Here is a 23,651-nt window from a genome sequence, read left to right as displayed (position 1 = left end):
AGAAGAACTCTATCTTGAGTAGGGATGTATATAGAGGCTTTGCAGTCACGTGGTTTTATCACGTGACTTTGTGTTACGCCGCCATCTTGACCGGTCAGCTCGTTCCTACGTGTTCGTACAGATTCAGTTTGATTTCTGCGCTACATTTTCACCGATTTCATCCGAATTATGGCTGATTTGCTATCCAATGAAGTTGTGCATTTGGATGAAGAGTCCAAGAAACGTTACAGAGAGAAGTTGAACCTTGTTGGCACAAAGGATCCGTACCTTTTACCGAGAAGCATGCTAAAATCACCTGAGCCGACCTGCCTGATCTCTCATATCCAGACATTTATAATTACCTCGTCGATTCACCATCTACGTACACTGGAAAGGACCTTAAGGCATACAAGAGTCTGGATGCCTACAAGTATTTTACAGCAGGTTTTGTGCATGATGGGCTGATATGGCAGATTCCAAACAAGAATCGATTTCTTCTCATGACCAAGGTAAGTGTCTGTGTGATGCTAGGTACCGTTTTTATTTTTTCATGATGCCTCATCTGATTGGCTTGAAAACTTTACAAATAAAAATTTCAACCTTGTGCCAATGGCTTGAAAACTTTACCAATGTAGATTTTACCTTGTGCCAAATGAAGTAACAAAGAGCCTCTTGTTCAAAAATGCTTCATTAGAAAAAAATTGTTTCACAAGGTCCATCATAATTTTTTTTGAAATTTCCTAATGCATTCACTCATGATAATTAATTGTTCAATTCCAATATGAAGCTCAACATTTACATTGATAAAGTTTTCAAGCCAATCAGATGAGGTATCATGAAAAAATAAAAACGGTACCTAGGGGGTGAACTGAAGAAATCATCCCATTCCCTGCCTTGCTGCTCTTGCTGCCTTTCTAAAAATGCACCCAGCATTTTCAACAATCATATTTGTATCATCCCATATTGTATTATTTCACATTTTGTGAAACAAATCAGGGGTGAATAGTTTGTTTACATACCTGATATGAACGTGTTCATTGCATATCCTTGTGTACATCGTAGGTTTCCATCGTTCACGACAAATCGCCGCGATCCGAAGCTAAGATTTGGTTTATCGCCTCGTCTATTGCTACATCCAACAGCACAGCAGGTTTCCGGCATTTCCAAGCTCAAATAACAGCAGATCAAACAAGAAAGCGTGTGTGAGTCGTTGACCGGCAAGATGGCCGCCAAGCTAATGTCACGTGGCTGATGACGTCAGCTGCAAAGCCTCTATGGCATCCATCCATCCATTTTCTACCGCTTATTCCCTTCGGGGTCGCGGGGGGCGCTGGAGCCTATCTCAGCTACAATCGGGCGGAAGGCGGGGTACACCCTGGACAAGTCGCCACCTCATCGCAGGGCCAACATAGATAGACAGACAACATTCACACTCACATTCACACAGTGTTTCCCATAAACTTCCAAGATACCTGTGGCGGTGGGGGCGTGGCTATGGGCGTGGTCACCATGACATCATCGAGTAATTTGCATAATTTACTACAATGATATGATTTTCTCTAAAAAGACTCAAAAAATGTATACTTACTAATTAATAATAACAGTTTTGTTTTAAACATCCATCCATCCATTTTACAATATAATTACAAGACTTTAAGTACATATTTATATACAGATTTGAACAATAAGTTATTCACTGAAATATATTTATTAATTGTGGTTCTTACAAAAAATATATCTTATAAAATATAAAAGCTAAAATGTCTCTTAAAGCTCTGCCCCTTTAATTAGTGCATACTAAATAATTTAACTTTAGCCTACTACTACAACCATATTATTTACCAGCAACATAAAGTGAAACAGAGGCAGAGGTAGGGATGATACTCGAAACCGGTTTTCCCGGTTGTTTGATAAGAAAAGAACCGAGTACTCGGACTCGAATCCCTTTTTGAGAACCGGTACCCGTTATCGAGACCACTATAGTAAAGGAAAAGAGTTGATTCTTTATTCGAATCCCGTCCCGACCAGAAATGCTCCGTGGGACATCACGTAGCTCAGTCATTAGGCGCAGATAGCGAAAGCAGGAAAACAATGGACGGGAAAAAGCGCTCCAAGGTGTAATAAAGTTCAAAACAAAAGCTATAATCCATCGAATAACTTTACTGAGAGATTTTAGCAGGGTAAAACACATGACGAACACTTTTACGACCAACCGGAAACATAGCAACGCACCTCCTTTACGGCAGCTGTCGCAACGTTCTTAAAACAACCGCAGCACATACATATATATACAACATATCTCCCTTTTTTAACTTTTGTTTTTCTTTCCTTGTAAACAAAACAAAATCACACTGTAGATGTGTTGTCGGTCTAATTATAAATAATGCAGACGAGGCGTGTTGGCTGAGTTCTTGACGTTTACTTTCACAGCGTGGCAACATGCAACACTTTTCGGGGCTACCGCGCATGCTCGTAACTCCCGTTGCATGCTGGGTAGTGTACAACATTTTTCCCCCATAAAGAAATAATGTTAACTCAATAAAGTGTATTTCTTTTTTTAGCTTTAACTTTTCATTTATTAGCATTGTAACCACATTTGCAAATAACTTTTCTCTTCATAGAATGTTCTTTCAATAAAGAAATAAAGTGCAAAAATGTCAAAGCATCATAACAAACAGTTATGTCAAATAGCAGCAGAAGTGCACTTTTTGGAGAGCTGTATTATTTTCAGTTTTGTGCCCAAGGGACTGATTTTATATAACACTATATTATTATTTATACACCTATAGTGATCACAGAGACAGGTTGTTTTTGTGTTACTGTATATATTTGTTTCTCTGAAAAATCCCACTTAATATACTTTGGGTAACAACAGTCAATATTTATTTATTTTATTTTATTTTTTTAGGTGGGTAACAGTCAATATTTATTTATTTATTAGATTTTATTTTTTTATTATATAATAAAAGTGAGCTTTTGTTAAACCAAATATTGTGTGTTTTTTTCCATATACAACAACCTATCTGGACTCGATAAGAGAATCGATAAGGAATCGGTTCGATAAGAGGATTCGATAATAGGCTCGAACTCGATAATTCCTTATCAAACATCATCCCTAGGCAGAGGTGTCCTGCTACAGTCAGTAACAAATAAACAGAAAACAGTAGTGGTCAAATACAAATAAGGCAACAAGAGAAGTATCCTACACTTCTCTTTTGTAAAGTAAATCTGAACAGCCTATATGGGCATCTACATCAACTATATGATTTCCCTGAGAAGCTGGACAGGACAAAAAAATAAAATAAAATTAAAAAAAATCTATTTGTGGCGGACGTAATTCTTTCGTGGCGGGCCGCCACAAATAAATGAATGTGTGGGAAACACTGTATAGAGTACCAATTATTTTTGGTACCGGTTCCTAAATAGGTCGGTCCATGAGGACTGTGAAGATTCTGGAGGTGCAGATCTTTTGTGACACCGGTCCTGAAACTTTTCTGACACACCCCATACAACAAAGGATCACATCAAACCAAACCCAAACATTCTGAACGAGCTGGAGTTTCAATCTCGGCTTTAGTTTAGTATTTCAACGCTAAAAATGTAGTGCAGGAAGGGAACAAACCTAGCCGTGTATATAAAGATCAAACGTGTGGCCTAATTGTGCTGGTACAAGTCAGGGGGCTTGCTGGCAAAAGCCTCAGGTACGCTGATTGAGTAACAAAAATCAGGGGGTGCCACCCTTAACAGGCTGCAAACCCAAAGATGTTTGCTCAGCTGGGCATCACGACCTAAAATGAGCATATATGTGTGCGATGAGAAAATACTACTCGCCACACATATCCATGCAGACATAAACAGTCATTTACACACATACAGCCTAAGCATACTAAGCCTTGTTTATTTTAGTAACAAGCTGTGGCAGGGAGGTTATTTTACTACAGTCTTGAATTACGACTGCCACACTTAGTCCTTCTTTTTAAGTTCAGCTCATGGTTAACGACATTTGGCAACGCAGACACCTGCCATGAAGAGGCAGCGGTCATTGTGCTTGTGACAACAAGCTAAATGACAGTTTTCCTTCATAACATGCACCTACTCCGAGCCCACTCAGGACGAGGGTGTGGTCGCCGGAGTACATGATGTTTGCTTTATTGAGCCACCACTTCAACAAACCAAATAGCTCAGTAAATACACATGACATGACTACAGAGGAACCACACTGTAGAACGGACATCAAGCCTGAGTGTTCTCCGTCTTTTTTGTGACCCATTTGAGGTGGTTCCTGAGTGTGAGGGTTGAAAAGCCTCAGGTCTGTGGTCCCCCATCTAGGTGGGTGGCTTTCCACTGGGTGAGAGCTCTGCAGCTACACAAACACTGTGGTTCATTCAGGCTTTTGGTTTGGTCTGCATAGTGCAGACAATGTCCATGTTTACATTCTATTTGTTGCCCCTTGACTACCAGACGTGTATCTCTTTTAGATGGAGGACTAGTGTAAAAACTCTTGGTGCGCATGTGTTGCGCACTTTTAGAAGTGTTTGCTTTAGAGTCCATGTTTCAAGCTTGCGACTGACAGACTGAATTGCTCACAAAGTATGGGCAAGACTGAAAGCTTTACGTTCATACACCAAGTTTTGAAAAGACATCAAAAACAGGAAAACTCGTCTTTTATCTGTAGATTAGGAATGGAGATGATAAAAGTACGGTAAATTCCGGACTATAAAATGCTACTTTTTTCCTACGGCTTATAAAACAATGTGGCTAATTTATAAAAGCTTTTTTGTTAACTGCTATAATGTTTTGTGATCAACAAATAGTTTTCAATAAACACAAGCAGAGACACTAAAAAAGGTGTGTTATTGTTTGTACTATGGCGCCATCTTTTGAACGAGTTCGCACACTGCAGGTGCTGCGGAGTGAACGTCTGCAGTATTTTCTTCCGTTTAGTGCTTTAAACCGGAAGTACAAATGCTGTTCCGTTTTCTATTCGTCCATTGCATTTCTACTTGTATGGATTCTTCGTTCATCACTCCAAGCAATGTTTGTAAGTTTTACAATATAACTAAAACTATTTATAATTACTAAACCGTTCCATGTGTGATGTATGTAAAGAGTGTTTCCATGCATATTTGTGCGTGCTATCGTAATGTAATGAAGCTAGCGTCGTTAGCATTAGCTATTATGCTAACACATTTACAGGTGTCTGTGTTAGTATTGTTACCTTACCATTGTATTCTTTTTGTATTGTTTCAGTTTCACAAACTCCTCAGTAAATTCACCAAGACGCCACCGTGGAGTTATTGAGTCTGTTTAGATGAGGGCAAGTTTCTACAGCTTGTGAGTCCATGAAGATGACTTCTCTTTTGTTTGATCAGCCGTTTTACTGCCATGTTACAGGCACTGTTTGGAAACAATTAAGGTATTTAAATAAACCTTTACAAAATCTGTGTATATAACGTATACATGTGCGGCTTATAATATAAGAACAAATAAACGGTATGCTATGAGCAAAGCCATTTGCTTTTCTTGATCAGTGCCAAAAGTCAAAGAAAGACACAAGCACATACAGTGTGTACAGTACATGCACCCCTCGAGTTTGGTTTATAATTTTGTGATCATCCATTTTGCACAATTTAGCTTGGACATCAGAAAATTGTCATTTTGCATCACCTGTGCAGGATGATTGTTGCAGAAACCAATGATCCGACACGGCAGAAATAGCTTGTATTAACTATTGGTTAGTTACAGTATAAAGCTGATGACTAGCAGCTAGTCTGTCTAACTAAACAATGTCAATAAACATCCAGAGAACTCAGAAGATTCATTGAATGTCTGTGTCCCTTCCTTATGTGTCCCCAAATACAGAAAAGGCCTCCATGTTTATGAAGACACGCAGTATGGAGCAGAATATTTATTTTCTTGACAATTCTACAGCATATTCTGGCCCTTCTCGGTGACTCTCACTCAACAGCCATCCATTTGTGTGCCACAGGGTTTATTTATACATTACAAACCTTCATCAAGCCTAATTTGAAAGGGGTTACGAAGAAGGGGAGTTAGGAGTACACAAAAAATCTTATGAAAACGCAGCTGCTGCAAGGGGCAAACTCTGTGTAAAGTAAAGTTGAAGTATATTGTAAAAATATACAATGCAGCCAAGGGGTCAGGAACAGGTTATCCCCACTAAATATGGAACACATACTTTGACCAAAAACACACAATAATATATATGTTTATCATTCAATATGTTTCTTTATAGCATGGATATTCAACTGAATTGTTTTAGGGGCCACATTTCCAAAAAAAGCTAAAGACTTTCACTATTATTCTTATTTTGTGTACCGGTAATCTGAATAACCGGTATCCTCTACAGTAGACATTTTATTTGTATTATTTTGTCAGAGTTACAGGAGCGCTCTGCTATTTTTAAAGGGGACCCGTTATGCAAAACCAAACTTGCTCCAAACGGGCCATTTGGTATTTGTAACTTTAGGGATGTATCTCCATATAGTAGAGGTTTACTCGAAGAGCTTTGCGCAAGTCCGCTGTTTATATTAAGTTAAGGTACCAATGATTGACACACACACACTAGGTGTGGTGAAATTTGTCCTCTGCATTTGACCCCCTGGGAGGTGAGGGGAGCAGTGGGCAGCAAAAGTGCCGCGCCCGGGAATCATTTTTGGTGATTTAACCCCCAATTCCAACCCTTGATGCTGAGTGCCAAGCAGGGAGGTAATGGGACCCATTTTTATAGTCTTTGGTATGACTCGGCCGGGGTTTGAACTCACAACCTACCAATATCAGGGCAGACACTGTAACCACTAGGCCACTGATTTGGTGTATCCAGTTGTAGTCAATAAGTTCCTTATTATTTTCTATCCCTTCGGTCCTTAACCTTTTTGACCTCAGGTCCCAAGTTTTCCACTACAAAGGGGCCCAGGGACCACTCAAATATTAACACTATTTGTAATCTTAGTTATGATTTGATATCCAATCTACTTACAGTTAACAAACTTGTCAAATGATATGAACCCATGTGTTAATCACAAAGATTATTTATTTAACACAAAAACGGTAGGCTTACGTCAGTCAGGCTGATTATGGAAATAAATGCTATCCAAATATACTGCATAAGAAGGGAGTAGTAAATAACTGATGAAAAATACATTAACATACAATTATGTGGCGCTAAAATGAATAAACAAATGAGAAATAAATATTAAATATGCTTCTCAACTAAACTGTCAATAAAGTTACAATGCAAATGAAAATACAGCTTCACCACTTTAGTCATCATTTTTGCGCTTAAGGAACTTCTCTATCTTTAGCTCCAGACATCTTCTGTTTGTTTGAAATTTACAATTGAAAATTGTATTACAACTGAGTACTGCTGCGGCCCATATGGTCCACAGCTGAGAAACAGATATTTTTTGGCGGCCCAAAGGTTAAGAAACACTGCTTTATCTTCTTTTTGTGGAGCAGACTGGCTTGTACATGCACATGCATGCTAAAATCCTAGTAACATTTACAGTCTGTAAAACATAATCTATGCAAAATGTTGACCAAAGCACCACCATTACATGTTACATAGACAAGGAAGTGTTTTAAATGTAGAACAAAAATCATAATATGACCCCTTTAGGGACCTTCTGCTAGTCAAAGATAATATATATGACAGTGCACTGGTGTTTTTAAGAATCTGCTGCAAAAATGTGACTCTCTCACAAGTTTTTTTAATGGAACTTGCGAGCTATCAGTTAAATAGCCCAAATGACAGCAACACTTAGTTACATAAATCACATTATGAAACAAAAAAAATTCTAACTGCCAAAATGGAGAGGACTTAAAGGAGTGCCTTGAGGAACGCCACAGTTATGTAAATCACAAGTTTGGACTGCGGTGCTCTATGTTTGCTAGCAAGGTTAAAATGTCACTGTCCAAGTTCCTCTATACAACAAGAGCACTCAATTGTTGTTCAGAATTTGCTGCAAAAATGTTAGTCTCCCAAGCTTTAAACTGAATGTGAATTTGGCCCCCAGGCCGTCAGTTGAATAGCTCTGCTTTACAGTAATAAAATTGAGTTGGATGGCTATTTAAAAAAGCACAACAAAATGGGGACAGCATAACTGCGATTTAATTTGAGAAAAAAACATGGTTGAAATGTCCAAGTTTTTGCCTAAAATATCCAAATCAAATGTCTAGAGCGGCCTGTGACTCCCAAGTTTAAAAAATAAATTGTGGCAGTTGAAATGCAAAACCTGACATACTGTATGGAATGCGGAAGTTCAATATTTACATTTTTGACCCAGCATGTTTGACCAAGATTACAAAGCAGAAAAAATGACTCAATTAAACTGACCTCTCCACATTTAAATGTCAGGAAGGAAGTCATTTATGCAGCTGACAAGGCAAGGCCAGTAACGAGGGAGGGGTGGCATGAACATAACTTATGTCCAGACGTACGCGCTCTAATATATCTTTGCAACCCACAGGATTGTCCGACATGTCTGCTTTCGTCTGAAAACTGAGACGTTTGAATTAGGAAAATTAGGATAAATCCTACAAGGCCATTCTTTCACATCCAACAAGGACTATATTTGGATTCATATTTTTAATAAAAGAGGGGTTGAGGTGAATAAAATTGCCAACACAACATGCACGTGTAAGTTGAATCACATTTCTTGAAGCTAACCTTAGGCGTGAGTTATGATGTCAGGGGTCGCGGTTGGGGGATAAATCTCCACATGAGTGACAGTCCAAAACAGTGCACACATTAGTGTTGGGGTGGTTGGAAGAAGGGAATGCAGGGAAATTGCGCTTCAATGGAGAGGACCACCCAAAGCAGATGGCCTTCCTCCCCACAATAGACAAAACTTTCACACCAGTTCAGTCTTAAAGCAACAATGGAATACTGCTGACACAGTGTTAGTCATGAGTCAAGATGCAGAAATATAAACATCCTTTTTTGCATATTCCTGACCATGTAATTCTCATTTTTGTTTGGTCTGACAGAACATGTGGGTGTGTACACGTTACTGTGCCCACACATGGACGACGACTAAATAATCCATGACACTTGTTATAAAACTACTGTAGATACTTCCAAAATTGTACACAAACCAAATATGTCTTTATTTTATGTGGATCTTTCTAGAAAGGTACTGAGCAAGGCCAGAGCACATTTCGGTCCAGACATCTTGATGTGTGTATCAATTGTGTGTGGTCTGCTAGAAGCCACACTCCCTCGTCAGGGTATTAGACCTTCAGCTTCACTGAAGGGAAACATTTTTGTGGTTCCAAGGCAGCATAATTACAACTCTACACTCCATTTGTTTACACCTTTTTTGTGATAATAACCAGTGCTGCATGGCACATTTCAAAGTGACCAAAGCAATTACCTTTCACAACCATTTCAGAACCGATAGGACTCAGGATAGTCCGGCTGTGATACGTGTTGAAGAGGGCCCTCTAGTGGAGAGAAAGCCACTATCAAACTGTAAGTGAGCATACCTCTTTAGATTTTTTGGAGGATGGGATTGACTCGTAGTCCTTTTTGGTATCCAGAATCTTTTTCACAAGTCCACCTAGTGTAAAAGAGTGAGTAACTACATTTGTTGATTTCAATAAGAACTAGAGAGGAATATGTGACAGTACCATGTTTTTCTTCAACATTAGGGTCTCGTGCAGGGCTCTGTAATAGAACAGACACATTATGACGTTATTGTTTCCTCATTTGGAACAGTTGGAACAGTATCATCATTTACCAACTCCTTATCAGGTTCAGGAGCAGCCTCTGCCACAAGAAACTGCTCATCTTCCTCTTCATCGTCAGATTGCTTCTTTCCATCTCGGATTACTGATAACTTGGCACTAGGAACCCTGGAAAAGAGACAATAATTTATATTGAACAAGTCTTGTGCACTAATTGTAAATGCGTGTATTCTTGTATTAAGTATGCATATGTGTTGAAATCAGCAGGAATCCCAGCATGTTATTTAAGAAAAAAAAAAAAAAAAATAGGGCTGTCAAAATTATCGTGTTAACTCATGTGATTGATCAGAAAAATATTGCATTACTCATGAACACACTTGATTAATCATGCAATTTATTTTGATCGTACAAGCTCTTTTACCTTAACCGTTATATGGTCAATGATCAGATCAACGCATAAGGCCGTGGAAAAATAAGTGCGGAGATTCCGACTTGTGTGCTCGCTGGCAAATTTCACTCCAAAATACAGCCTGAGAGAACTTTAGATAAAACGGTTACCAAGTTTTGTGCAAATAAATTACATGCATTCAAGTAAAAGGTTTTAAAATGTTCCTGGATGACATTCTGACGATAAAATTGCATTTGTGTACAAATGTTGGGGTCTTTTCTAAAGCACATTTTAATTATGCACGCAAGTAATAACCTGTGATTAATCATGATTAATCCAAATTGCAAAATGTGATTAATATGATTAAAAAAATATATATTTGACAGCCCTAAAAAATGCATTCAATAAGTTTAGTAAAGTCACCTTTCAGCTGGCACTGCCTCAGTAAGATCGTCCTGTTTCTTAACTGGAGGAGGAGCAGGACGAGCGCTGCTGGGGCGCGCCATTCGCTTACTGCTATACAATGATAAAAGAAAATAATTTGCTTACTACTATACAATGAAAAAAGCAATCATTCCACTGAATTCATTAGGATATAAACCTCTTAGTTAATGTTAACTTCCAAAGTCCAACGTTATGACAGCAACCCTGAACATTTAATTGATATTGTACATACAACAATACTTGACACAGAAGAAAGCCATGACTTGTATAATTGGATTGTTGTTTTCTTTACCATTTATTTTGGGTATTATTGTGGCATTTATTTGGCTTTACTGTTTTGTGCACCTAAAATGATAATAGCATATTTATTACTCTGTAGCATGCACACAGATTCAAATAATGTATTGTTGTCTTTACAAACCTGGATGCCATTTCAGATGAAAATGTGGAACCTGCTTCGCCACTTTCCTTGGGGACAGGTCCCTGTGCCTCCTTAGTGTCTGTGTCCAAGCAAGAACAACTGGTATTTAGATCACTGCAAAATATGTCATTTATCTTTCACTTACAGGTTAATAAAGTTATTATGTTTGAAGGAATCCTGACCTTGTACCGATTAAATATTTAGTGCTTCAAAGCCTGAGACAATCCGATATTTATACTCATTGTCGTTGCTGGTTTCTCAATGTCTTTTAACAGGTGCGTCTTAAGATTCGTCGTGCTACTGCAGTATTTCACTGCTGTTTTTTAATCTTTGCATCTTGCAACAGTTTTAAACAAATTTTACCATTCTTCTTTAACAATTCAAATCTCTTCTAAACTTTGGACTTAATCGTATCCGAGTCGAATATTTTGTCTTTCCCTCTTCTTTTACTGCATTTACATTATATTTACATTACTAAATTTCACGGGTAGCGAGAGAGGGACATATACACCCATGGACACAGTGAACAAATGAGAGAGGGCAAGAGCGAGAGAGATATGTAATCACTGAGCAGGCAGGGCTTTAGCAGTGTAGCAGATAGAGTAAATTGATGAATCCTCAAACTTATGATGAATAATAGGTAATCCTGCTTTGTAGTACAGGTCTCTAGTCCATAAAAGGACTCCATGAATTATGCTTTGATGAATTGTCAAACATGGAGCGTCAAGTATGTGTGATTTGATTTTATTTTTATTTTTATTAAGGATCCCCATTAGCTGGTTGCCTCAACAACCCACTAGTCTTCCTGGGGTCCACAATTCAATACAATTACAAGTAAAAGCATATAATTATAACTACACAATACAATGTGTATACATGTGGAGCTTACTGTATAGGGGGCTACTACAATCATCTAATAAGGGGAAAACTACTGTGTACTAAATATCAATTACCAGTACGGCGGGGTATTAAGTTATATTTTTACTTCATTTGTCCCCTTTTTAACACATATATGGGCATTATAGGACACGCATATGTTTTTGAATACACCACACACTTTCATACAACATTTCTTATTAAATATTTAAGGTCAGAGAACTACATTAGCCACTCTATGAACGACCAAAATATACCAAATGACTGCCTCTCCTTTCAAGAAACATTGTTTCCTAGTTAGGGACAATGCTCTGAGTCATTATTAGGGATGTCCGATAATGGCTTTTTGCCGATATCCGATATTCCGATATTGTCCAACTCTTTAATTACCGATACCGATATCAACCGATACCGATACTGATATATACAGTTGTGGAATTAACACATTATTATGCCTAATTTGGACAACCAGGTATGGTGAAGATAAGGTCCTTTTTTTTTTTAATTAATAAAATAAAATAAGATAAATAAATTAAAAACATTTTCTTGAATAAAAAAGAAAGTAAAACAATATAAAATCAGTTACATAGAAACTAGTAATTAATGAAAATTAGTAAAATTAACTGTTAAAGGTTAGTACTATTAGTGGACCAGCAGCACGCACAATCATGTGTGCTTACGGACTGTATGCCTTGCAGACTGTATTGATATATAATGTAGGAACCACAATATTAATAACAGAAGGAAACAACCCTTTTGTGTGAATGAGTGTAAATGGGGGAGGGAGGTTTTTTGGGTTGGTGCACTAATTGTAAGTGTATCTTGTGTTTTTTATGTTGATTTAATAAAAAACACAAAAACAAAAACAAAAAAAAACAAAAAAAAACGATACAGATAATAAAAAAAACGATACCGATAATTTCCGATATTACATTTTAAAGCATTTATCGGCCGATAATATCGTCCGGCCGATATTATCGGACATCTCTAGTCATTATTCTTTATTATGTTAGTATTTACTGTCCTATTGTACATAAAGTTAATGGAGATATTTTATCACACTGGGATACGCTAATAAGTGTGATGTGATCTAAGTTTCTAATAAATATCATAATGAATGTTTCTTAAAAGTGATTCTGATAATAAAACATGCTTTTGTTAGCCTCATATCTCATACAAGTCTGGTCTTAAAAAAAGAACTCCTTACCTCCTTCACTGTCAGATTCATCTGTAGACAGACAAAAGTGATTGTTTCCATTTAGATACAAGTAGTACAGCATCATGAAACAAACAAAAAAGACAATATTTTAAGAAAGCCGCACCATAATTTAACGAAAATAAACAATAGGACACATTTAAGAGCGTTTTACCGGTGATCACAAAAACGTTTCCGACCTAATGTTAAAAGTTCAACTGAGGGTCACTATTAGGTGTGTCTTGAAGGGATTGGGAGCTTACCTCGTCCGTCAATTCTAGGTTTCCTTCTTTGCCCTTTGGCGGATGACGGTCTGGGTATTCGTGCTGGACTTTCAGACTGTGAGGAAGTCAACAGAAAATAGCTATTAGATGTAAAGTTGTTTTTGCAGAATAATGTGTAAAAACCAATGGCACTAGGAAAATCAGAATCTGTCATCTGCACAACAAAGTAAAGTTATCAAGGGGAGGATATTCATGAGGCAACTGAAGTGAATATATTTCCTGCATGCATCTAAATGTCAGTTTCAGGTTTAAAGAACAGTTTTGTTGTTGTTGATTATATGCCGCCAAATCTGACTTACTGTAACTTGCACACCAATTAGTCCACTTGCTCAACAATTCATCTTATTGAAAGATGGTTAAAATGAAAACATTACATCAAAATAAAATCAACGTGCTTAGTGTAGTGTATAGTAGGCAGAATATTCCTTTCAGAATGTAAAACTACTCATACAAATCGTTAATGAATGGCTCCTCCTTAAACTATCCATCCACTTTCTATACCGTCAGCTCATTAGGTGAGCTGGAGCTTATACCACACAAATTTTAGGCGAAATGTGAAGTACACTCTGGATTGGTTAACTGGCAGGACACATAAAAACAAACAACTATTCACACCAATGTGCAAAAGTCTCCAGTTACTGTGAGGCTGACATGCTAAACATTAGGCCACCATGCAGCCCTTATATCGAAAACAACATTGTGTGTTGCAAGAGTCATCTAGTAGTTAACATCTATGAATAAAAGTCAGTTACCTGGTTTTCAACTTTCTCTGCAGGCTGTACATGCAAAGAACACAACATTAGGACAGATGGTACTACTTCTCAACAAAACCGTTAAGTAGCATATAGGCCTGACACTACAACTCAAATTGGTGCTTAACCAACCAACCAACCAACAGACCGGCCACCCAAAGGCCATTTAATCTGTCAATAAAAAGCCTACATTATTCAGGCCTACATTTTTACAGGTGATTCTACCGGACTGAATACCTCGTCAGCTGGCACTGGATCCTTCCAAGAATAAGAAGTGCAGCAGTAGAAAAAAAATAAGTCTTACTAATAGGTAAAATACAGATTGATTTTCAAACTCTAATATCCGGTTAGCAACTCAAAGTTACTTAACATACACAATGGCATATTTTACATTGATATTAAAATGGTGGAACTTACAGCTGTTACCGTTTTCCTGAGATCGTCGTCAACATTTTTGGGTTGAAGTTCTGATAATCTATCCTGGGCAGTGAGCACACAAATTGTTAGATAAATAATGTTTGTGGTTGCGGTTTCAGCTTTAGTTTACGTGAATACCTTGCTATTTGCATGGTGTCTGTCTTTACTCCTAGTCTTGTCTTCCCCTTCTTTGCGTCTTTCGATGTCCTTGTCTCTTCCTCGTAGTTTTTCCTTGTTTTTCTCATGGTCTCTTTGGGAATCTCTTTCTCTGATTCTCTCTCTGTCTCTGCTCTTGTCTTTCTCTCTTCTGAGATCTAAGTCCTGCTCTTGGTCTTTTCCTCTTCCTTTGTCTTGTCCTCGGTCACTGCTTTTGTCTTTTTCAGCATCTTTGGCATGGTCTTGTTCACGGTGGTGGTTTTTGCCAGAACGCTCCTTTTTGTGGCGGTGATCTTGCTCACCATCTTTAAGTTGTCTCTCTTGCTCTGGGGGCTTGTCCGAGTCCTTATCTTCTCTGCTCCTACTGCGCTCAATCTTCTTCTTCCCCTGGATTAGTCCAGAACAACATTAACTTTAGAAATTAATCAATATTTAATCTCAATGACAGATACATTGGCCAACACAAATGATACAACACTTACAAAACAAGTATATATGAAAGTGGACAAACTCATAAAATCTTCTTTTTTACTTACAACTTTTACAAGTGTAATGTGAGTATCTTGACAAACCACTGATTTTGTAATCCGCACAGATTGAACAATGGAAAACAACACCGGCTTGCAGTTTATTAAACGCAAACATACGGCTACGTTCACTCGACACTGCTGAAAAGACGTTTCCAATATGGGCTTTGAAGGACGCTGCTGCTGATACAACCTGCACTGCAGCAAGTCTTGTGTGAACGACAAAGGCTATACAATGCGTTTGTCAGGAAAATTACTACGTCAAATAGTAATTTTAAGGAATATTTCCTTTTTTTTTTTTTTACAAAAGCATTTGTGTCTGCCAAGAAAAATGCTGGCCCTTCAACAAATGTGACATACACACATTTTTTAATTGCAAAATACCTAATATAAAAGATTATGTCAATTAAATGTAAATTGCCATTCAATTTAATGTTTTATTAGTATATTATATTATTTGATGGACAATAGTGATGATTTTAACCTCTCTTTCAGATGACTGCTGTTCACGTCTAGCTCGATTCTCTTTATCCTGGGACTTGGATGTGCTGGCCTTGGTCTTCAAGTCCACCTTCTCTCCAGAAAGCACTCGTTTCACTGCCTCCTCACTGGACATCTGTGCATCAAGTAAACAAAAGCCATTCCATTATAGCAACATTTTGTGTACAAAACTGCAAATTGTGCATTTTAATAGCTAATCTCCTAAATACTTGCAGTTTTTTTTTACATTAAGTACTTACAGAAACACTGTTTCGGCCATTGACACTGCTCTTGCTCTGACATAGAACAATAAACCCTTAATGTTTATAAAGCTGCTAAAAATTACAGTGAATCCATTAGATTAGATATTTTACATTGTAAAAAATACATTGTACAATAATAACATACAAAAATATTGGAATGGGAAAACTCATTGAAAGGCGATCACAGAGTTTGTATGGCTGAGAACATAAGTACATTTCAATGATTGTTGCTTCGATATAGGTCAATGGTTTATTTGCTTTTTAAATAAATTACTGAAAAACTTTGTGTGAGTAACAGTATATGTCAATGACTCATTAACAACAACAGTAGTATTACATCAGAAAACCATAGAGAATTATATGTCACAAAGAAGAACAACAATTTTTTTAGGTGCCACCGGCAGTGTTTCCCACACATTCATTTATTTGTGGCGGGCCGCCACGAAAGAATTACGTCCGCCACAAATTAAAAAATTTTTTTTTTTTAAATATTTTTTTTTTTTTGTCCTGTTTAGCTTCTCAGGCAAATCATATAGTTGATGTAGATGCCCATATATGCTGTTGAGATTTACTTTACAAAAAAGAAGTGTAGGATACTTCCCTTGTTGCCTTATTTGTATTTGACCACTACTGTTTTATGTTTATTTGTTACTGACTGTGGCAGGACACCTCTGCCTCTGTTTCACTTTATGTTGCTGGTAAATAATATGGTTGTAGTAGTAGGCTAAAGTTAAATTATTTAGTATGCACTAATTAAAGGGGCAGAGCTTTAAGAGACATTTTAGCTATTATATTTTATAAGATATATTTTTTGTAAGAACCACAATTAATAAATATATTTCAGTGAATAACTTTTTGTTCAAATCTGTATATAAATATGTACATAAAGTGTTGTAATTATATTGTAAAATGGATGGATGGATGGACGTTTAAAACAAAACTGTTATTATTAATTAGTAAGTATACATTTTTTTAGCCTTTTTAGAGAAAATCATATCATTGTAGTAAATTATGCAAATTGCTCAATGATGTCATGGTGACCACGCCCATAGCCACGCCCCCACCGCCACAGGTATCTTGGCAGTTTATGGGAAACACTGACCGGCCACCCACTCTTGGGTTCATTTAAAAGATTCACAGTTCTTGAGGCTTTTCTAAACATACAGTATATAAACTCAGTAATATCTGGGGTGAGTTGAAATATGCACACCTTGTTAAGGCAGCACTTGGCGATAGCCTGCAGCAGCTCGTTGGTCTTCTCAGGCTCATGACCGGCCACAATCCTTGCTGGCTTTGCTGCAAGGGGCTCTCCACTAACCAACGCTACAACATCGATCGCTTTCTGAAGGAAGGCCATCTTACTCTCTTTGTCCTGATAAAATACAAAGACAAAAATCATGTCTTGTGTGGTTAAAAAAAAGAAATAACAAAATGACATTAAAAGACAGGATCTCTTGGTGGAGAAGAGGAGCAGTATAGTCGGTATCCAGATATAATAAGACGTCTTAAGATGACGTTTCTAGAATGACTTTTTCCCCATATTCAACATTTGTAGTCAACTGCTTTATAAATGTGAATAAAAGTGATCAATAATCAATTTAGGATTGTACTAGAAACATGGGGATTTTTACAAAAGTCCCCTTCCCCCAAGCGTTCAGGTAAATGTGCATGGGATGCTGGAACGAAAATGCTCCTTTGGTCCATTGTGGTTTGCTTTTTGCACATCAGCAAAGTCCCCCGGACATCTGAGTAAATCTGGCTGACGGCGTTGAAGAAGCAAAGTGCTTGATGAGGCTGTACTAACAGCTTAGTGATAGTAGGCAATATTTGGACATGTACTACAATATTTTCCGCACTATAAGGCGCACCTAAAAACCTCCAATTTTGTCAAAAGCTGACAGTGCGCCTTATAATCCGGTGCGCCTTATATATGGACCAATATTGAGCCTCCAACAGGTAAAAGTTTCAATCAATTAATCAATCGCAACTACGGTAAGCAGCCGCCGACTTCATTTTCCCCCATCTTCATTTTCCCCCTAGAAGAAGAAGCGAGCGGTGCATGCTGGGATATATGACTGCGCGAGGCGTGCCGTTTCATTTCCATTTGTTTGTTTATGTAAAGACCCCAAAATGGCTCCTATTAAGAGACACGCTTACGACGCAGAGTTTAAACTTAAGACGATCAGTCACGCAGTAGAACACGGGAATAGAGCAGCAGCGACACTGACTCGATTAATGACGACTTGGACGAGACGGCATGTTGGATGCCGTATCCGCCCAACTGTTCAATTTGGACACTGAAGAAGAAGAATTCGAGGGATTCGTGGATGAGGAATAACTTCATAAAGTAAGCTTTACATGTTTATTTTGTGTGTTGTGTTGTGTGACATTAACGTTTGAGCAACGTTGAGTTATTGATATATTGTTATTGCTCTGCACTATTTCGAGTGTTACTATATTGTGATTGCACTAACGTTTGATTTACCGTAACAGTATCACTGTTTTTTAAGTGTTTATTGAATCAGGGAAAAGTTCCCCTCCATTATGTGATATAAATGTTGCACTACATGTTATACCTTGCTGTTGTTAAAAGATAAACAAAACACCACGTGACTGACTTTACCTCGGGGAAAATAATAAAACAGCTGTTTATTCATTTTGGGAGTGAACAGAGTTGTCAGAACGCTGGTTTTTAATCTATTAATAAAGTTTGACTGACCTATCTGACTGTTTTGTTGACATTCCCTTAAGCGCAGCTCCATCTAATGGATGCATAACGTAACCCCAACCTCTACTGTAGCGTCTATTCTATGCGCCTTATAATGCGGTGCGCCTTATATATGAACAAAGTTTTAAAATATGCCATTCATTGAAGGTGCGCCTAATAATCCGGTGCGCCTTATAGTGCGGAAAATACGGTACTATATGGGGGAGCGTTACCAATCCATTTTATGTTTAGCTGAAATCATTCTAGCCTACATAACATAGACATGGAATTAAGAGACATGGCAGGAAGGACATGGACGTTGGGTCACTGAACACTTGTGTACTGTAGTCACAGTGAGACACTCAGGTGGTCTTCAGACTTGACTGGTATCGACCCAAACTGGACTTCTGGTAGTGGTAATGGATAGATCTTAACTTTATGATTTGTCACAATATTTATGGCACAGTTTCCGTGTGACTTCGAGAAAGGTATTCCTACCCTGCTATCTGTGTTTACCATTCCGGTATGCATCTTCTTAATTTGCTCTATACTTAGCAAATATTATAGTTACATAGAAAGTCATTCCAATCAGAATCCTACTTCATAAAAGGTATCTCTGAGATGAGTTGTGCTAGCACACACTCGCTAGTGGCAAGTAGACCAGCACAAGTAACAGAAGTTAGTGATGGCGACAGAGAACTTTAAAGGGGAACTGCACTTTTTTTGGAATTTTGCCTATCATTCACAATTCCTATGTAAGTCAAGACCAAATATGTTTTAACTTTTTCATATATTCTAATTCGTAAAATATGACAAATACGAGGTGCCTAACAATGCGGCTACACTAGTACACTATTACGCCCATAAAGCCTTCTAAAAAAAACATTTTAAAAAATCACTAACAATACCCTACTTACATGTCGTGACCTGATTATTAACCAAATATTAACGATATTGTTATAAGAATCGCGAACACAGACAAATTATTTTTGGCGGAGCCGTGATCACAGAGAGCTAACTAGCTTATGCAGTTATTAAGATACTGACCTACTACTGCTGCATCGCCTCGGAGTTGGTAAAAGTTCATTTTAGATTATAAATCATGCTTCTCACCTGAATAGTAGAAGGTTGTGGCCATATACCGAGAAGTTGGTCAACTTTGACAAGAAAGGCACAAAAAGATGCTCATTTGCGGCACCTTTTTTTTATCCTGCGAACGGATTATGAATAATTCTTCATCTAAACTGGAAGATATGAACATCCCTTCAGTCGGCATTTCAGTGAGAGCAGACAATGTACAGTAAGTGATTGTTTTATGTTCGTAGCACATGCTGTAATATCATATTTGCATTTTCTCCTCCCAGTATTGTGGGTGTTTTGATGATCAGCATATATTTTGCATATTAATTCAGACATAGACGCAAAATGGATTGCACGCCTTATTCTGCTCACCTAACAGACGCAATCCACTTTGCGCAAATTTAGTAGATCAGCTTTGCATGTGCTATCAAGTTTGCACGTGTTTTAGGGCACACAAACCTTTAGTAAATCAGGCTCTTAGTGTTTTAACAAAAGCTTGATATTTTAACACAAGCTTATAAAACTTGGTACTCATCCGCCTGCTATTAAAAAAATATAGGTTTCTGGATCATATTTTTGTCCTAAAGTAATCTTTGTTGTCTCTCACAAAGTCTGGCGTAAGTCGTTCGCTTTGTTGAAGGGAAAAATGAACGCTGTGATGCATCTGGGAAATGAATGTGCCGATGTACGCTTTAAAAGAGCAAAATACGTAAATATTACAAGTTCCTATGAATGTGCCCATTACTACGGCGTGTATATAAAACATTGTTGGAGGTTTTTGAATGTTTTTCGCAGCGCTTTAAAGGCGGAATAGAGCAACTCCCTTTTGCTCCATTGTTATCTTATTTACGGGTTGGAATGCATAAAAAAAAGAAAAACCTATGTGTTCTTGTCCTACGTAAGGATTGTGAATGACAGGCAAAATTCCAAAAACAGGGCCGTTTCCCTTTAAGGCCTGAGTTGGTCCCACCATTAGTGACGTCACCAAAAGGTAGACTAAACAACAAATCAGTTATCAGAAATGTAACTAGGGAGGTTTTAAAAAAAAACATTATAATAACAATAATGTTGTTGATTTAGATGCTGTTATGTATAGATATACATGGATGCTAGTGTTAAAAGACTATACACGATATGCAACCAAGAGAAACATTCTTACCTTAACATTATCTGACTTTAACTCACTCTCCTTGTACAGCTCCCTCATAAAGCCGGTGGTTTTGATGATCTGAAAGTAGAGTGGACAGAAATCAGGAAATCCAATTGTGTTACAGAGTCCTGCACCGCGAGGACTCAAGTTAATGACAAGTTGAAGATAAGGCAGCCAAAGAACAATCTAAAAAACTACATTTATTAAAATCGACATGAGATCAATACATTTTTCATTTGATAAGGTGTGGTTACAAAAGTAAAAAATATGTATAATTGTTCATTTAGGAAGATATATTAACTTTATCTGGATGTGAGAATAGCAGAGGTGGACTCAAGTTGGAATGTTGATAAATTTGGACTCGATTTGGCAATATCAATCAAACACTGGGACTTTGACATCAGTGAGTGTGTTTAAGAAAATATGTTCCCGTCAGCATTAGACAAAATTATTCTGATAAAAAATTATGTAAATAAACAAAGTCCTTGCACACATAATACAAACCCCGTTTCCATTTGAGTTGGGAAATTGTGTTAGATGTAAATATAAACAGAATACAATTATTTGCAAATCCTTTTCAACCCATATTCAATTGAATGCACTACAAAGACAACATATTTGATGTTCAAACTCATAAACTTTATTTTTTTTGTGCAAATAATACAAACGCTGTTTCCATATGAGTTGGGAAATTGTGTTGGATGTAAATATAAATGGAATACAATGATTTGCAAATCATTTTTAACCCATATTCAGTTGAATATGCTACAAAGACAACATATTTGATGTTCAAACTGATAAACATTTTTTTGTGTGCAAATAATCATTAACTTTAGAATTTGATGCCAGCGACACGTGACTAAGAAGTTGGGAATAAATACTGATAAAGTTGAGGAAAGCTCATCAAACACTTATTTGGAACATCCCACAGGTGAACAGGCAAATTGGGAACAGGTGGGTGCCATGATTGGGTATAAAAGTAGATTCCATGAAATGCTCAGTCATTCACAAACAAGGATGGGGCGAGGGTCACCACTTTGTCAACAAATGCGTGAGCAAATTGTTGAACAGTTTAAGAAAAACCTTTCTCAACCAGCTATTGCAAGGAATTTAGGGATTTCACCATCTACGGTCCGTAATATCATCAAAGGGTTCAGAGGATCTGGAGAACTCACTGCACGTAAGCAGCTAAGCCTGTGACCTTCGATCCCTCAGGCTGTACTGCATCAAGAAGTGACATCAGTGTGTAAAGGATATCACCACATGGGCTCAGGAACACTTCAGAAACCCACTGTCAGTAACTACAGTTGGTCGCTACATCTGCAAGTGCAAGTTAAAACTCTCCTATGCAAGGCGAAAACCATTTATCAACAACACCCAGAAACGCTGTCGGCTTCACTGGGCCTGAGCTCATCTAAGATGGACTGATACAAAGTGGAAAAGTGTTCTGTGGTCTGACGAGTCCACATTTCAAATTGTTTTTGGAAACTGTGGACGTTGTGTCCTCCGGACCAAAGAGGAAAAGAACCATCCGGATTGTTATAGGCGCAAAGTTGAAAAGCCAGCATCTGTGATGGTATGGGGGTGTATAGGTGCCCAAGACAAGGGTAACTTACACATCTGTGAAGGCGCCATTAATGCTGAAAGGTACATACAGGTTTTGGAGCAACATATGTTGCCATCCAAGCAATGTTACCATGGACGCCCCTGCTTATTTCAGCAAGACAATGCCAAGCCAGGTGTTACATCAACGTGGCTTCATAGTAAAAGAGTGCGGGTACTAGACTGGCCTGCCTGTAGTCCAGACCTGTCTCCCATTGAAAATGTGTGGCACATTATGAAGCCTAAAATACCACAACGGAGACCCCCGGACTGTTGAACAACTCAAGCTGTACATCAAGCAAGAATGGGAAAGAATTCCACCTGAGAAGCTTAAAAAATGTGTCTCCTCAGTTCCCAAACGTTTACTGAGTGTTGTTAAAAGGAAAGGCCATGTAACACAGTGGTGAACATGCCCTTTCCCAACTACTTTGGCACATGTTGCAGCCATGAAATTCTAAGTTAACTATTATTTGCAAAAAAAAAAAAAAGTTTATGAGTTTGAACATCAAATATCTTGTCTTTGTAGTGCATTCAATTGAATATGGGTTGAAAAGGATTTGCAAATAATTGTATTCCGCTTATATTTACATCTAACACAATTTCCCAACTCATATGGAAACGGTGTTTGTAATTAACTTAGAATTTCACGGCTGCAACACGTGCCAAAGTAGTTGGGAAAGGCACTGTTTCCCACACATTCATTTATTTGTGGCGGCCCGCCACGAAAGAATTACGTCCGGCACAAATAGATTTTTAGGCTTTTTTTTTTTTTGTCCTGTCCAGCTTCTCAGGCAAATCATATAGTTGATGTAGATGCCCATATCGGCTGTTCAGATTTATTTTACAAAAGAGAAGTGTAGGATACTTCTCTTGTTGCCTTATTTGTATTTGACTTTATTAAATGTATTTATATTATCATTTGGTGCAGCCGGGCCGGAGCAGGAGGGGATAGAAAGAGAGAAAAAAGAAGACAGGGGGAAATTGTGGGGACAAGAGGGGTATAAGACAGAGACAAAAACAACAACAGCAAACACAACAACAACAACAACAATAGAGCAACGTCAGCAAATACGACATGTACAAATATGATGGTAAAAGTAATAGCAAATAAGCAGTTAGCGAAAATAAAACACAATACAGAAATGACAATGAGCATTGTTACACTACAAATGGAGCAATACAAATGACAATAGAAATAGCGCTATTGATAATGAACAATACC

The 23,651-nt window shown here is 37.7% G+C and overlaps 2 protein-coding genes across 2 annotated transcripts in view; one reads left to right on the top strand and one right to left on the bottom strand.

The window, feature by feature from the left end:
- The window catches only part of adarb1b (adenosine deaminase RNA specific B1b), a 408,325-nt gene that overhangs the window by 58,861 nt on the left and 325,813 nt on the right, over nucleotides 1–23,651 (top strand). The window lies entirely within an intron of this gene.
- Nucleotides 1–23,651, bottom strand: part of LOC133662988 (TRAF3-interacting protein 1-like) — a 61,344-nt gene that overhangs the window by 7,216 nt on the left and 30,477 nt on the right. The window contains exons 3-16 of the mRNA XM_062067178.1: nucleotides 20,837–20,955; nucleotides 17,101–17,262; nucleotides 15,632–15,763; nucleotides 14,603–15,007; nucleotides 14,465–14,527; nucleotides 14,285–14,305; nucleotides 14,048–14,071; nucleotides 13,275–13,350; nucleotides 13,024–13,044; nucleotides 10,941–11,019; nucleotides 10,499–10,591; nucleotides 9,741–9,855; nucleotides 9,631–9,667; nucleotides 9,487–9,560 (exon numbers count right to left, since the gene is read on the bottom strand). Of these exons, the coding sequence (XP_061923162.1) occupies nucleotides 9,487–9,560; nucleotides 9,631–9,667; nucleotides 9,741–9,855; nucleotides 10,499–10,591; nucleotides 10,941–11,019; nucleotides 13,024–13,044; nucleotides 13,275–13,350; nucleotides 14,048–14,071; nucleotides 14,285–14,305; nucleotides 14,465–14,527; nucleotides 14,603–15,007; nucleotides 15,632–15,763; nucleotides 17,101–17,262; nucleotides 20,837–20,955 (1,421 nt within the window). The remainder of the gene's footprint in view (nucleotides 1–9,486; nucleotides 9,561–9,630; nucleotides 9,668–9,740; nucleotides 9,856–10,498; nucleotides 10,592–10,940; nucleotides 11,020–13,023; nucleotides 13,045–13,274; nucleotides 13,351–14,047; nucleotides 14,072–14,284; nucleotides 14,306–14,464; nucleotides 14,528–14,602; nucleotides 15,008–15,631; nucleotides 15,764–17,100; nucleotides 17,263–20,836; nucleotides 20,956–23,651) is intronic.

Source organism: Entelurus aequoreus, linkage group LG13 (genome assembly GCF_033978785.1).
Source record: "Entelurus aequoreus isolate RoL-2023_Sb linkage group LG13, RoL_Eaeq_v1.1, whole genome shotgun sequence".
NCBI lineage: Eukaryota > Metazoa > Chordata > Actinopteri > Syngnathiformes > Syngnathidae > Entelurus > Entelurus aequoreus.
The sequence above is the reverse complement of the archived record's forward strand: the minus strand, read 5'-3'. Positions and strand labels throughout refer to the sequence as shown.